Below are 12,986 nucleotides of genomic sequence, written 5' to 3' on the forward strand. Positions count from 1 at the left end.
CTGTCCCTGCTCCCCGTGGCTCTGCAGGAGCGAGGGCTCCTCCTGCGGCGTGGTGCTGCCCGGGGACGGGGAGGTACAATCCAGCCAGGGATTACGGACGTTAAAAATGTAGTTTTTAAAATCATGAAATGATTTTTTTCTTTTCATATTTTCTAATTCAGTTTTCCTCCCGTTTTCTCTAGCTGGTGTCTCTGTTTGTTGTAGGATCTCCCGACTCCTCTAATTTAGCACTGATTACGAGTTTTAATTTTTCCACAGTTAAATAAACAGAAAGCCTCACTGAATCTCTGTTTATCTCGTAGCTTTCACTGAATTGCACTTGAAATGCGTTGCAGCTCTTAGCAGGTGTTTAGTTTTTGATTTGCTGTTGTAGACAAAAGCAATCCCTTATTTCGAAGGATGTTTCCCGAGAGGCGCGCGTGTCGAGGAAGGTTCTGCCATCAGAGCGCAGCTTGCTTCCCAGCGTTGGTGGTGGGAAAGGTCTGGGTCCCCTTGGCTTCGGTGGGATGCGGAGCGCTCGAGGCCATCCGACACCACGAACGCTGTGCTCGGGAACCACGGCGCAGGTGCCGCGCAGCGAGGCGTGGGTTGCAGTGATCGCAATACGGCCCGCTGTTTGTTTGAAAGCCAGGGCCCCACGCGAGGTGTGATTGAAACCAAGAATATTTGTGTAGGATCTATTTATTAAAAGTATTTTCGCATCTCATAGCCATATTGCCACACGGCAAGGAGGAGAGAACGGGAGAAGCCCTGTGAGTTTTTTGTATAACCAGATAAGGTTGATGGCCGCTGGCTGTTCCCGGCTGTTCGGCGCTGCGGAGGTGAAGGTACCCCGAGAAGGGTCCTTGCTTCTCCTGAATGCGACTTTGACCGCAGATAGATCTTTCTGCTTGAGCTAGTTAGGGAGGAGAAAATAGGTCTGGTGTACGTGCTTTCCCTTTCTCTTGCCGGCTCGGAGACTGGCAGGCAGTCCTGGCGCGAATCGCTGTGGCCGATGCAGAAAGCCGAAGGCGCAGCACGGCTGCCGCGGCGCTGAGCGTGCCGGGGCACCGGCTTCTCCCGCGGGACGTGGCGAGCGCACGCGGGTCGGCAGCGCACGCGGGTCGGCAGCGCCTGCGTTGGTGTTTGGTGCAGGTGGGTGTTCCTGCTGGGCAGCGGCTGCTCCGGGTGCATGCCTTGAAAACGTACGGGCGCCGGCGGGGTCCCGCGCTTCACAGGCTGCGGCAGAAAGGAGTCGATGCGCGGGGCTCCACAGGAGCAGCCGAGTGCCAGCAGCGAGGCCAAGCCAAACGGGGCGAAACAGCAGAACACGAGCCGAGTTTGCTCAGCTGCGTTCCGGGACAAAACACAAAGCTTGGTTTCTGTCTTGCTTAAAACAGACTAGTGGAAGCTTTCGGTTTCTCCCTAATCAGCACTTAGACTTCCAATAGACGTTCTTGAAAACGGCTTCTTTTTCACTTCATCCGAAGCATTTCGAAAAGCACTTGCACAATGACGTGAACATGTTTGACTCTAAGCATCAAAGCACTGGATTGTGAGCCCCCCTCCCCTCAGCCGATTTCAATCTACTGACTTACATTCGATTTTTACGTGCTGTATTGTGTGTGTGTGTGTGTGGCGGGGGAAGGGGGAAGGGGGAAAGCATCATGGTGTAGGAACCTGCCCGTTCCTGCCCGTTGGGAATCGGGCAGGGAGCGACGCAGTCTGCTCGGATCAGTGCTGGTAACATAAGGGCAAAACCCTCTGCTCCTAGACGATGGTCAGTAGTGTTTCCACAAAGCCATGGAACTTTTTCTCTGTAGTGTTGAGTGATACTGTGATTAAAACGTTACTGAATGATTCCAAGATTATTTTTCTCTTTCTTCTGTCATTAATTCTTATTACCACTTTGGAAAAAGAATGAAAAAGAAAAAAAGGCAGCTTTGATTTCCAAATGTGCAATTCACATGTGAACAAAGTAATTCTGAAAGTAATTCTCAATGTATTTTACAGTCTCGTTGCTCTCTTCAAAGCAGGAGATGTTTTGCCCTGATGTCATTTCCAGCCTGCAGAAGATGTAATTTAAAACATATATATATTGTGCTTGCAAGAATCATAAATCTGTGCATCCTATGTCATTCCTTTTCCCATTGTTACAATACAGATATGATTTAGTTTTTTTTTTTCTTTAGAACTGTATAGTGTTTTTTTAAATCAATTGTAAATGTCTGGTTTTCATATAATGTTTAAAAAACATTGAGAAAGAGGATGGTGCTTGTTCCATATCATTCTTGATTGTATATTGCTTCTGTTATGTTTATAAGTAAACTGTGCATGACTTGTGTTTAGCAGTCATTATTGTGTCTGTTTGTGAAATTTTTATTAAAAAGAAAAAAATTCCGTAGATGCACTTATTGTATATGTGATTAGATTTTGCGTCCGAGGCTAGAAGCCTTGAACTGCCAAGGAAGGAAAAAAAAAAAAAGTGTTGGCAGTTATTAATTAATATGAAATCGCTTTGTTGGGAGCATAATGAAATAAAAGATATGAAGTGTAGAAAATAATTAAAAAAGCGATTTTACAAATTTCATTTTGATGCTTGTGATAAAAGACAAATGTACTTGTGTAGAGAAATTCCTTTAAAATAATGAATAGAAAAAGCTGATTTTGAGGTTAATGCTGTAGAATAGGAATGTATACCAAATGTAATCTTTCCAATGCTACAATGAATTTATACATGAGATTGATATGCAATAAACCTGTGTGCTTTTATAAGCAATGGTCCTGTGAGCTTTTTTTCTTGGAAGAACGGCCGAGATGCAACACCACGCAGAGCGATGGGGCGGTTGCGTGGGTTACTCTCTTACTTGGCCAAAAGGTGAGTTGGAAAGGCGTAGTACGGGCAAGCAGGCCCGAGAACTGAGGGAGCGTAACAAACAGGAACTCGTACAGGAGCGGTTTGAGGGTGTTTGACAGGAAGAAACAGTCCGATGAAAGCCTGGATTTCAGCATTTTTACAGTCGGCGAAAATAACAGCTTGTATTCCTCCTCTTCCCAAGCGGCTCGTTCGGGTACAGAAGGGAGCCGGTCCTCGGCCATCTCTGCTGCTTGCGATGCAGCGCATCCTCCCGGAGAGCCCCGAGGGGCTCTGCCGCGCTCCCCACCCGCTCTGATGCCCAGCCTGTTCCTCGGTTTTCTCTGAGGAGGGGCCGATTGCCAGGGCAGGTGAGGGCTGTGGCAGCGCGGTCACCTTCTCCTCTGCGGGCCGTGTGGGGTGACTGCCTGCGTGGTGAGGTACCCCGAGCTGGCAGAACATTTCCATGTTGAATAACGTGGCGTAGTGCTAACGAGCCCCCACCGCCTCTGCGGTTCCTGTTGGCTGGTATTTTATCTGCTGGGTTTGTAATACTTCAAAAGAGCTTCAACAAATTAAATGATGGGCACCCCTCCTGGCTGCCGAGGTCCAGAAGGACCAGGTAGTGCCACTGAGCCATGCTGGCATCCCGCTGAAGGACGCGTCGTTCTCGCTGGGAAGTTTGCACAGGGCAGAGTGAGAACATTCTGGGGTGGGGGAACGGGTTAGGACAAAGAATTAGTGAGCTATCTGAAAATGTCAAGAATATTTCCTTTCACAACTACGAGCTGAGAGTTAGCGAACTATCTATGATAGCGGTCAGACGTTTCAGCGGGGGCCCTGGGAGCAAAAATGACTTGAAAGCAGGGTCTTTGAACTAACAACACGCATTACAAAACTGATGAATGGTCTCCGCTTCAAAAAGTCATTCATCGTGATCAAATGATGGTATCCTACATCCAGCATAATGGCCCTTCCCTGGAGTTTGCCATGTAAGGGTTTCAGTCTTAGCTGAACTCTTGAGCAGAAACCCTCTGCCTCTCCGTGACGGCTGGCAACCTTTCTCCTTATTAGCCCCGGAGGGAAAGGAAAAAAAATCTGTCGGATAAGAAAGCTCTGATAATAGAGCGATTGTCAGGCCAGCCTTAGAGAGAAGAGAACAGAGTCTTTGAAAAGAATATTGCTGACAAGTGGACTTTGTCATCCAGAAAGCACTTGAGATTCACCATAAACCAGTGAGAAAAAGGCTCCATTTTTGGGGGGGGGGGGGAATAATCAGAGCAGGGGGCAAAAGAGAAGGTCAAGGAAAAATCTGTTCCCAGTAAACATACAGAGCACTGTTGAGCCTGGCCTTACTGGGCAGCTGGGTTACTGGGCGGCTGTCAGCAGCCTGACCCTTGGATCCTCTTTCCCCCGGTAGCTGCACGTCCTGGCAGAGAGCGTGCGGTACCAAAGCATCCGAGCCCGATGGGCTGCGCAAAAACCTAAGGGACGGCCTGTGGTCGCCTTTAACCGCCGAAGATGTCGGCAAGCCTTACACCTGCCTTTAGCGAGAAACGGCCCCCGGCCTGCTTGAAATAACCGAGTGCCTGTTGCTGGCCAGACCCCGAGGACAGCGCGGTAGTGTGTCCCCCACTAACAGGACGGGAGGACGATGCCAAATAACCCTGTCACCCTCCGTGACCTTGGCGAGGAGGCTTTCGGGAATGGGTGATCCTGCGGGAGTCCGGGGGTTAGGAGAGAAGCAGCAAACACCTGCTGAAGAAAAGTCAAGCAGCAGCAAAAAATCATTTTTAGTTATCAAGGTTAGTTAGTCCCTCGTTCCTGCGGGGTGCTGCGCCCCGGGCCGGCGCGCAGAAGGCGGGCAGAGCTCTCCCGGACGCGGCTGCCCGGGGTACCGGCTGCCGGCGCCTGGCCCGGCTCGGAGCGGCCCCTGCTCGGGGCAGCGCCGGGAGCCCGAGCGCCCCAGGGCCCCCCGACCCGGCCCGCCCTGAGCCGGGACCCGGCCGCCTCCGCCCGCCGCCGGCGCCCGGCCGAGGGGGGCCGGCCCGGCCCGGTCCCTCCCCGGGGCGGCTCCGCGCCCGGCCCCGCCCGCCCCCGCCGCGGCCCGCCCCGCCGCCGCCGCCGCGCCGGGCTCCGAGGGGCGCGGGTAGGTGCGGGCGCCGCGGGCCGGGCCGCGCGGGGGCCCCGGGGAGGGACCGGGCCGGGCCGGGCCGGGCCGGGCCGGGCCGGGCCGGGCGGCGGCGGCGGCGGCGGCGGCCCCGGGCAGCAGCGCCGGGCGGGTCCGGGGCTCCGGAGCGAGCGGCTGCCGGGAGCCCTCCGGGGAGGGGGCGGCGGAGCCCTGCGGGGCCCGGCTCCTCCGGCTCCTCCGGCTCCTCCGCCTCCTCCCCGAGCGGCGCAGCCCTCCCCGGCTGCCCCGGGCCGGGCCCCGGGAGGAGGCGGATCCCGGCGCTGGGCTGCGCCTCTTCCGCGGCGGGGGCGCGGGCAGCGGCGGTGGGGAGCCCGCGGCTCTGTCCGCTCGCTGGCCCGGCCTTCCCGGGGGGTCTGTGCAGGGGCCGGGCGCCCTGCGGGCAGCGGCGGAGGTGCCGGTGCCGGTGCCGGGATTCGTCCGCGTGCCCCGGGCTGCGTCCGCCGGGCTGCCAGGCCGAGCGGGGCTGGCCCTGCGGAGCGGTGCCCGCCTGCAGGCAGGCTCTCCGGGCTGGAAGCACTGGAGTTACTGTGCTGCACATCGTGGGCCCGTGGGCCCTGGGGCTGCGGAGCGCCAGAGGCGGGGGCTGGGGGCCCGGTGTCGCGGGCCAGCCCTCCTTCAGCGGCGCGGGGCACCTGGGGGCCGTCGCAGCACCCCGGGCCTCTGCGGTCGGGTGTGCCCGTTTCTAGTTAGCAGGGCCAGTGCTTAGGATGGGCTTCATCTGCAGCCGAGACGGGGTTAAGAGTGGACTGTAGCGCTTTTCTCATCCGCAGGACATTGGGCAGACCTCTGGCCAAGAGGCATGTGTCCCTCAGCCAAGGACAGGAAAATAAGCAGCGTCTTGATCAAATGAGCTTTTGTCGATGGGTCTGTTTTGTGCTTCTGCCAGTCACTGATGCAGGGAAATAAGTTCAAGTCTTGGTTTCTGTTTCCTGGTCCATGGCCTTTGAAAAAGGAACAGCTCGGAGATGGCGATGGCATACAATGAGATCTCAGTTGAGAGAAATTAAACCCTAGTTTTTCCTCAAATTATGTAATGGGGTAGGCAGTGGGCGTAAAATGCTCTGTCAGATGTTTGCTCAGTAGGTGCACCGTACGTGGTGTGCCACAGGAGATGAGTAAGCTTAACCCCGAACGAGGAGCTTTAGGGACTCGGGCAGGTGTTTTTGCACGGCGTGGAGCCGCTCCTCAGAGCGGTTTGGGACGGGTACAAGCTTTGAGGGGGCCAGGGCTCGCGGTGAGGCGCGTGCCGGGGTCTTCACAGCACGTCAGCCTGGGGGAGGTGGTGCGGAGAGAGCAGAAGCCAGGAAGGTCAGGGCTGGCCCTGGTGGCTCAGGCTGGTGGCACCCCTCTTCCCCGGAGGGGATTAAGAGGGGACACGGAGGTGCGGCAGAGGAGAAGCAGGGCTCGGCGGTGCTCCAGGCCTGCCCCGGCTGCTCGCTCGGGTACGAGCCTGCCTGGTGCCTGCTGCATGGCCTGGCTGCTCCCCGGCGCCTGGCTGCATCCTGCACCGCTCTGCCTGAAGCCAGGCGTAGGCTTCAGGAGCCACCAGCCCGGCCCCTGCGTACCAGCTGGCCACGAGAGAGGGGCGCGGGCAGTGAGAGCATCACGGGTGCGTCTGTACGGGCTCTGCCTGCGTACAGCACCCTGGGAAGGCGGAGGCTGGGTCCTGCGCTGCCCCAAGGTTCCCCGTGCAAAACGGTACGCTGGCCGTGGCTAAGCGTAAATGCCCTCTGCCTTACTGGGAAAAGTCGTTCCATCTATCTGTCTGCCTGTCTGTCTTACGCAGCTTTCCGGTTCCCTGTGCCGCCATCATGTCTCAGAGCCCCCCTGGCAGCTCTGTGGATGACAAGACCTTTCTGCTGGAGTACCGATGCCACCCCGTGCGGCCAGAGCCCCCCAGCCCGACCTCCCCGCCCGGGAAGCACAGCTCCGCCACGGCGCCCGCCGCCTCCTCGCTCTCAGCAATGGGCTCTCCCACCTCGGCCGAGCCCCGCCGTGTCGTCCTCAGCACGGACAGCCCGGCCGCGCTGAAGGTGGGAACCCAGCAAATGATCCCCAAAAGCTTGGCTGTCTCCACCAAGACCAAGAACAACCCCTCCCGGCACCAGAGCTGTGGGGCATCTGGGTCGAGCCGGGAGCCCCTGGGCCCCAACCCGAAGCGGGCGTCCATCCCCAGCCTCTCCCTGGAGGCCGAGGTGGAGGATGACGGCGGGGGGACCCTCAAGCGCAACCTGAGGAACATGTCCTACCGCGCGGCCATGAAGGGCCTGGGCGCAGAGCCGGAGCCGGCGAGCACCGTCCCCTCGCTGAAACCCATGTCGGAGGAGGGCAGCGCCCTGCCTGCCCGCAGCCCCGGCAGGAACAAGGTGGGTTTTGTGCCCGCTGTCACCCGATTGCTCTCGGGCGGGGATCGAGCCCCCGCTTTCCCTGGTGATGAGCTGCTGGCGCGGGGGTCTGCAGAGCCTTTTTCCTGCAGCTCCTGTCAGTTACAGAGCTGTGTGAGCCCAGCGTGGAGCTGGCGGGGCTCGCTGAGCCTGGTGACGTGACTTGTGCCTTGGGAAGCCTGCACGTTACCAGCAGATGCTGCAGGTCCCCGGAGAGCCCGGAAATAGCTGACATGGCTTTCGTGGGGAGTGTAACTGGCTGCTCCGGGGTTCCCGCTTGTCAACAGGCGGCTGCGGGCATGTTTGCAGGGTGGGGTCGGCCGGGTGTGTGGCTCCGAGGTGGTGGTTGGTTGTACACAACCATGGGTGAAGCAGGTCTGGGGAAAAGGAGACTCCAGTGCAGGCAAAGTCCAGGTGTGAGACAGATAGATGTGAAAGGCAGCAGCATAACTACGAAATGGTCTAGATCGTGACCCTGGTAAGGCGAGGTGAAAGCTGAGTCACTTCGGTAAGGCAAATAAAAGCTCAGACAAAAATCGGGCTGAAAGAACAGGGTGATATTTGCTAACCAGCCGTGCAGGTAGCTTCTCCCATTTCCTGAAGGAGCTCAGTGCTTCCCAGGGCCACAGAAATAACTGCAGCGCGTTCTCCCCTTCTTCCTCTTGCAGAAGACCTTTGGGCGGAGGCGGGTGCAGAAGCGTGGCGGCTCGTTCAAGGACCGTGAGTGCTGCTTCCCGGCTTCCCGAGAGCGATGGCTCCGGCGTGCCCTCTGCCCCCCAGGGCACCGGGGCGTTTCTCAGTGAAGCAAATCCCTAGAAGTGCCATGTGTGCTGCTTTTGTCACTGGCCTGGGGCCATTGCTTTTGCCTCCGCTTCCCCACCTGCAAGGGGAGCATTGCAGCCCTGCTTTCCCGCTCCCCGGGGTGTGATGATGTGATGATGTGATGATGCCGTGCTCACAGCTGGAGCGCTCCCAGCTTTGCTTGCTCCAGGCAAACACGGGAGAGCTGCGCACGGCGCGCTGGCTGCGGGAAGCTGTCGGGAGCAGGAGCTGCTGGTTCACTGGTGCCGTGCAAAGTCCGACCTCGGCGGGGAGGTGCTGGCCCTGGCTTGCTGGCACTCATGGCAGGGCTCTTGGCTGAGGGCGTGAGGCAGTGGTGGGAAGGGAAGCCCGTGGGCCACAGCTGGGAGAGGCTTCGCTGACCTCTTGCCTTTTCCTCTGCAGAGCCCCGGCTGTATCAGGAAATCCGTGAGAGAGGTCTGAACTCCGTCAACCATGAGTCAGATGAAGATTTGCTGGAGGAATCCATCCCAGAAGAGCCATCCCCTCTGGATGCCACTATTGTGGTGCAGAGCTATCGCCCGGCGCCGGTGACCTGGAGCCAGCTCCCGGAGGTAGGGGCAGCAGCCCAGCCCGGAGGGTCCGAAAGGCCCCGCTTGCCCTCACCACGGGCTGCTCCTGCGCTCATGCCACGTTGCAGCACAGCTGCGTGTATTTTAAAAGCCATCTGAGCTGCCGGACAAACCGTGAGTGGATAATTCTGCAGCACTAGTCTTTGCAATGGGATGTTCTGGGACCGTCCAGCCCTGGCTGGGACACGCAGGTTCCTGCCCAGGCTCGTCGGGATGCCGGCGGAGCTGCTGCGGTCGGGCTTGGAGAGGTTCACCCGCAGAGGGGGGGAAGGCAGGCGCTCCTGCTGGGTGTTCCCTGCCGGCCCTTGGGGAGAACAATCTCCTTCTGTGGAGCGGCATCTGCTCAGCGCCGGAGGGCGATGGACCATGGGGTGGGGGGTGATGGGCTGTGGGGCTGTGGGCGATGGGCCGTGGGGCAGGCGGAGCCCCTGGCCACACTAGGTCATGCCAGGACCACCGGCCGCGGCTGATGCGGGCCTCCCCGCAGGTGCTGGAAGCGGGCATCCTGCAGAGGATCTCCCCCGAGGAGCGCAAACGGCAGGAGGTGAGAGGAGCCTTGGAGGCGCCCGGGAGCGCAGCGTGAACGGTGAAGGCAGTGGGGACGTGCGTGACTCTGTCCGGGACCCCCCCACAGGGGTGGGCTCGGAGCAGGGCTGCCTTCAGGCTTGGGTTCAGCTCCTGCGTGCGGGGTTTGTGGTGCGGCTGCTTCCAGCAGTGCTGGGACTGGGCAGCACTGGGAGGGCTCACCCGCACGTCTTGGAGGGGAAGCGGGCAGCTCCTTCGGGTGCTGATGGGAAATAGCTGCTGGAAGGGAAAACATCTTAGGGCTGCGTCTCACTAATGAGTTAAAGTCCTAACACATGCTGAAGTTATTGGTGGAGGGCAGGCAACGCATCAGATGAGGGAATGCCGTACCGTTGGAGCTAATTCATTTCCAGTGGCTTCATACCAACCCAACGTAAATAAGATACAGCAAGTTTTAATTCACGGCCTTGTTTAGTCAATAATAATCCAATTTGTGTTGTTACATCCTCACTACCCTGCTTTTTCAGGCAATGTTTGAGATCATCACTTCCGAGTACTCCTACATACACAGCCTGAGCGTCCTGGTGTGCCAGTTCATGCGGTCGGAGGAGCTGAAGGAGACCATGACTCAGACGGAGCACCACCACCTCTTCTCCAACATCAGCGACATCCTGATGGTCGGCACCAGGCAAGTGGGGGCCATCGGCGTGGGGTGGGACCAGGCAGGCCTGGAGGACTCTCTCTGGAGCTCCTTTTATTTGCCGTGTAAAAACAACCATTCCTTGGATTTGCTGAAGGTACCGACACATCCCTCCTGTTGCCCTTTTCCTAGTGCCTCGTGTCGCGGCACGTTCCCCTGCAGCGTGCTGCACCGGCTTCCTGCTGCCACATGCTCGGGACCCGAATGTCTAGTTGAAGGGTCTGTTACCCTGACACCCAGTCTTTTAATGGGTTACTATGGTGGTGCTCAGTCGTGCAGCTGCAATTGGGCACCAAAACCTGGCTGAGCCCCTGTCCCTGTGCCTGGGACACTCCTGTTTGCCCGGAAACTCTTTCTCAGGCGTCCCGGTGCTGCCGCGAAGGTGGTGCTCCCTTTGCCCCTGGGCTGGTGAGAGCCGGTAGCGCTGCGGCTCAGCCGCCTGGCTCCAGCCTGACTGCGGCGCGGCTGAAAGCAGGGGCCGGCGAGGCAGGGGCGCGGGGTGGTTGAGCCGCAGCAAGCGGCCGCTTGTTCCGAAGCACGGGCGGGGGATCGCTCGGGTGCTGAAACTGAAACTGCGCCTTCAAAGAGCCAGTCTAAGCATGGCCTTTGCGCCCTGGGAGGTGGGGAGCAAACACCTTGGGAGCTGGCACTCGAGGCGGCCGGCGAGCCGTGTCTGTGTGGGAGAGCAGCAGGAGGAGGGTGCAGGCGGGGCTGCGGCAGGCGTGGGAACTGCTGCAGGGGTGCCGAGGGCTTGCGGCTTCCCGCAGCTGGGCAGAAGCGGCCCCGATGGGGCAGAAGCAAATCTTCCGGGAGAGCTAAAGCGGAGGAGGGATCTCGTGTGGGAATGGAGGAAGCCTACGCACCTCCGGGCCGGGGAGTTTGAGAGCTGCGTTCCCCATCTCCGGAGCGGAGCTGCTGGGAGCCGCGCCGGAGACGTGGGTGTCTCAGCTGTGCAGAGCTGACCCCGTGCAGAAGCGATCCAAGGCCTTGTCTCCTCTGGGAAAACTGGGGAGAAGTTGCAGTGGGAATGTTGTTAAATATATATCTGTTCGGTTTGTTCGGCCCTAACGAGTTATGTAGTGAAGTTATTCGAAATTCTCTCCTTAGCTTCTTTGAAGACTTAGAGAAGCGATACCAGGAAAACCTCCTAATTCCTGACATCAGTGACATAGTGGAAGAACACGCCTCGAACCGCTTCAACCCTTACGTCAGCTACTGCTCCAATGAAGTCTACCAGCAGAGGACCCTTCAGAAGCTGCTGTGAGTACTGCTGTGCGCAGAGGAGAGGCTTACAAGGGGTCTCTGGGCTACGGGGACGCTAGCTGGCTGCAGACGGGACGGTGACTTGCAGGTGGCTCCCTCAGCCTGTGGTTGCATCCTTTTCCCGAAGGAAGGCTGTCTCCTTTCTGAGCAGAGTTCAACTTCTAGACCTCAGTGTGTCTGTGTCAGGCAATTAGGACGTGACTTGTGTTGTGCCGTGAGAAGGGTGAAGGAAGGGGATGGGTGGGGGTAATGCTACCACGTACTGAAGTCAGACGGGTCTTGCCAAGGTCAGAACACGTATGGGGTGTGTTAGGGCCGCCTATGGAGGCTGTTCATCTCCAGATCATACTGGTGGTACAGGTCAAGTTTGTGTCCGCTGTTGATCCATCTATGGCTTTACCCGCCTTTTGGTGGACTCGACGTCCCTAGGTGCTTTTACCTGCTGACGTATCAGTCCGTTTTCTGCCCCAGCTCTGTGCTCTGCGCTCAGCAGGCTGCTGTGGAGCACCGGAGGCAGTGCCGTCGCTGCGCTGCATTTCTCGTGCATGGAAAGCTACTGGAAAATCTTGATAACTGAAGAACAGAGTTAATGGAGATTTCTTGTCCTGTTCCAGAACCACAAACCCCTTATTTAAAGAGGCCTTGAAACAAATTGAAAGGAAACCAGAATGTGGAGGCCTGCCAATGATATCATTTCTCATTCTCCCTATGCAGAGGGTAACACGGCTTCCTCTGCTGTTAGATGTAAGTAAGTCACACGGTGGCATTGCTTGGCACCTCTGAAGAGGTGACTGTGTTATTTCTTTCTCCGGTTTGCTGAGCCCGGGACAGCCTTCTGCTTGGACTTCCATCCCTCTGGGAGCCGAGGCTGGGATGCCCGAGTCTTTAGTCAGGATTTAGATCCAGAGCGATCTGCTTTTAGTGGGTGTCAGATGTGCAGCTTAAAACCCTGTGAGTAACACCGCGTCTCGGCGCCATCCACCTGAGTGACGTGAGGTTCCTCCACGCCCTGTGCTGCGTTTGGATACCCAGGGTGGGGTGGCACGAGCGTCCTGTTTGATTAACGGTCAGGTGGCCCAGGAAGGGAAAGCAGGCCTTGCACAAGCTTCTCCGAAATCTGGGACTTCTGGACCCAGCCGCTCTAAACAGCGAAGCTGCCGGACGTGGGATTTCTAGTAACTGCTCCCAGTCTGTAACAGGCTGCGGGAGTGAGGGCCAGGGGGGTGCCCGGTGCAGGGGGTGACAGTGATGGTCAGGCACGTATCTGATGTGAAAGCTCCAGCAGAAACCAGATTCACAGCTACCAGCGCTTAGACCTTGCTTTGACCGCGAGCCTGCCCCGCTGCCAGGCTGACCGCTGGGAACAGCTCGAGCACGTGTCGCATCCTGAAATCCCAGGTTGATGCACAGTTCTGTGTCTTGCAATGCCACTAAAGCGTCTTATCTTGACATTCTAGACTGTCTGTCAAAAAACAAAAGCAGGCACTGCAGCGTACGGAGCTGCCAGCAGAGCTCTGAAAGCCATCAGCAAGGTGAGGCCCAGCTGCCAGCTCTCCACCTTTCCTCCTTCCAGCGCACCGTTCCATCGCTCTGGCCCCGAGCCTGCCGTTCTGGCCTCTGGTTTTCCTTCTTACATCAGTTCACCTGAGATTTCTCTGCTCTGAATAGCTGCTGGATG

The 12,986-nt window shown here is 57.8% G+C and overlaps 1 protein-coding gene across 8 annotated transcripts in view; it reads left to right on the forward strand.

Annotated features, from left to right (window-relative positions):
- ARHGEF16 (Rho guanine nucleotide exchange factor 16) overlaps window positions 1-12,986 on the forward strand; it is a 368,918-nt gene that overhangs the window by 350,694 nt on the left and 5,238 nt on the right. For 3 of the 8 annotated variants that reach the window (XM_072883738.1, XM_072883739.1, XM_072883743.1), the window contains 8 exons: window positions 6,811-7,390; window positions 8,077-8,128; window positions 8,633-8,802; window positions 9,308-9,364; window positions 9,873-10,033; window positions 11,153-11,305; window positions 11,923-12,052; window positions 12,766-12,840. In XM_072883738.1, coding sequence (XP_072739839.1) covers window positions 6,811-7,390; window positions 8,077-8,128; window positions 8,633-8,802; window positions 9,308-9,364; window positions 9,873-10,033; window positions 11,153-11,305; window positions 11,923-12,052; window positions 12,766-12,840 — 1,378 coding nt within the window. Of the gene's footprint in view, window positions 1-4,935; window positions 4,983-5,731; window positions 6,723-6,810; window positions 7,391-8,076; window positions 8,129-8,632; window positions 8,803-9,307; window positions 9,365-9,872; window positions 10,034-11,152; window positions 11,306-11,922; window positions 12,053-12,765; window positions 12,841-12,986 lie in introns of those variants that run through there. The other 5 variants (XM_072883745.1, XM_072883744.1, XM_072883746.1 and 2 more) reach the window with 5 other exon arrangements.

Source organism: Ciconia boyciana, chromosome 19 (assembly GCF_034638445.1).
Source record: "Ciconia boyciana chromosome 19, ASM3463844v1, whole genome shotgun sequence".
NCBI lineage: Eukaryota > Metazoa > Chordata > Aves > Ciconiiformes > Ciconiidae > Ciconia > Ciconia boyciana.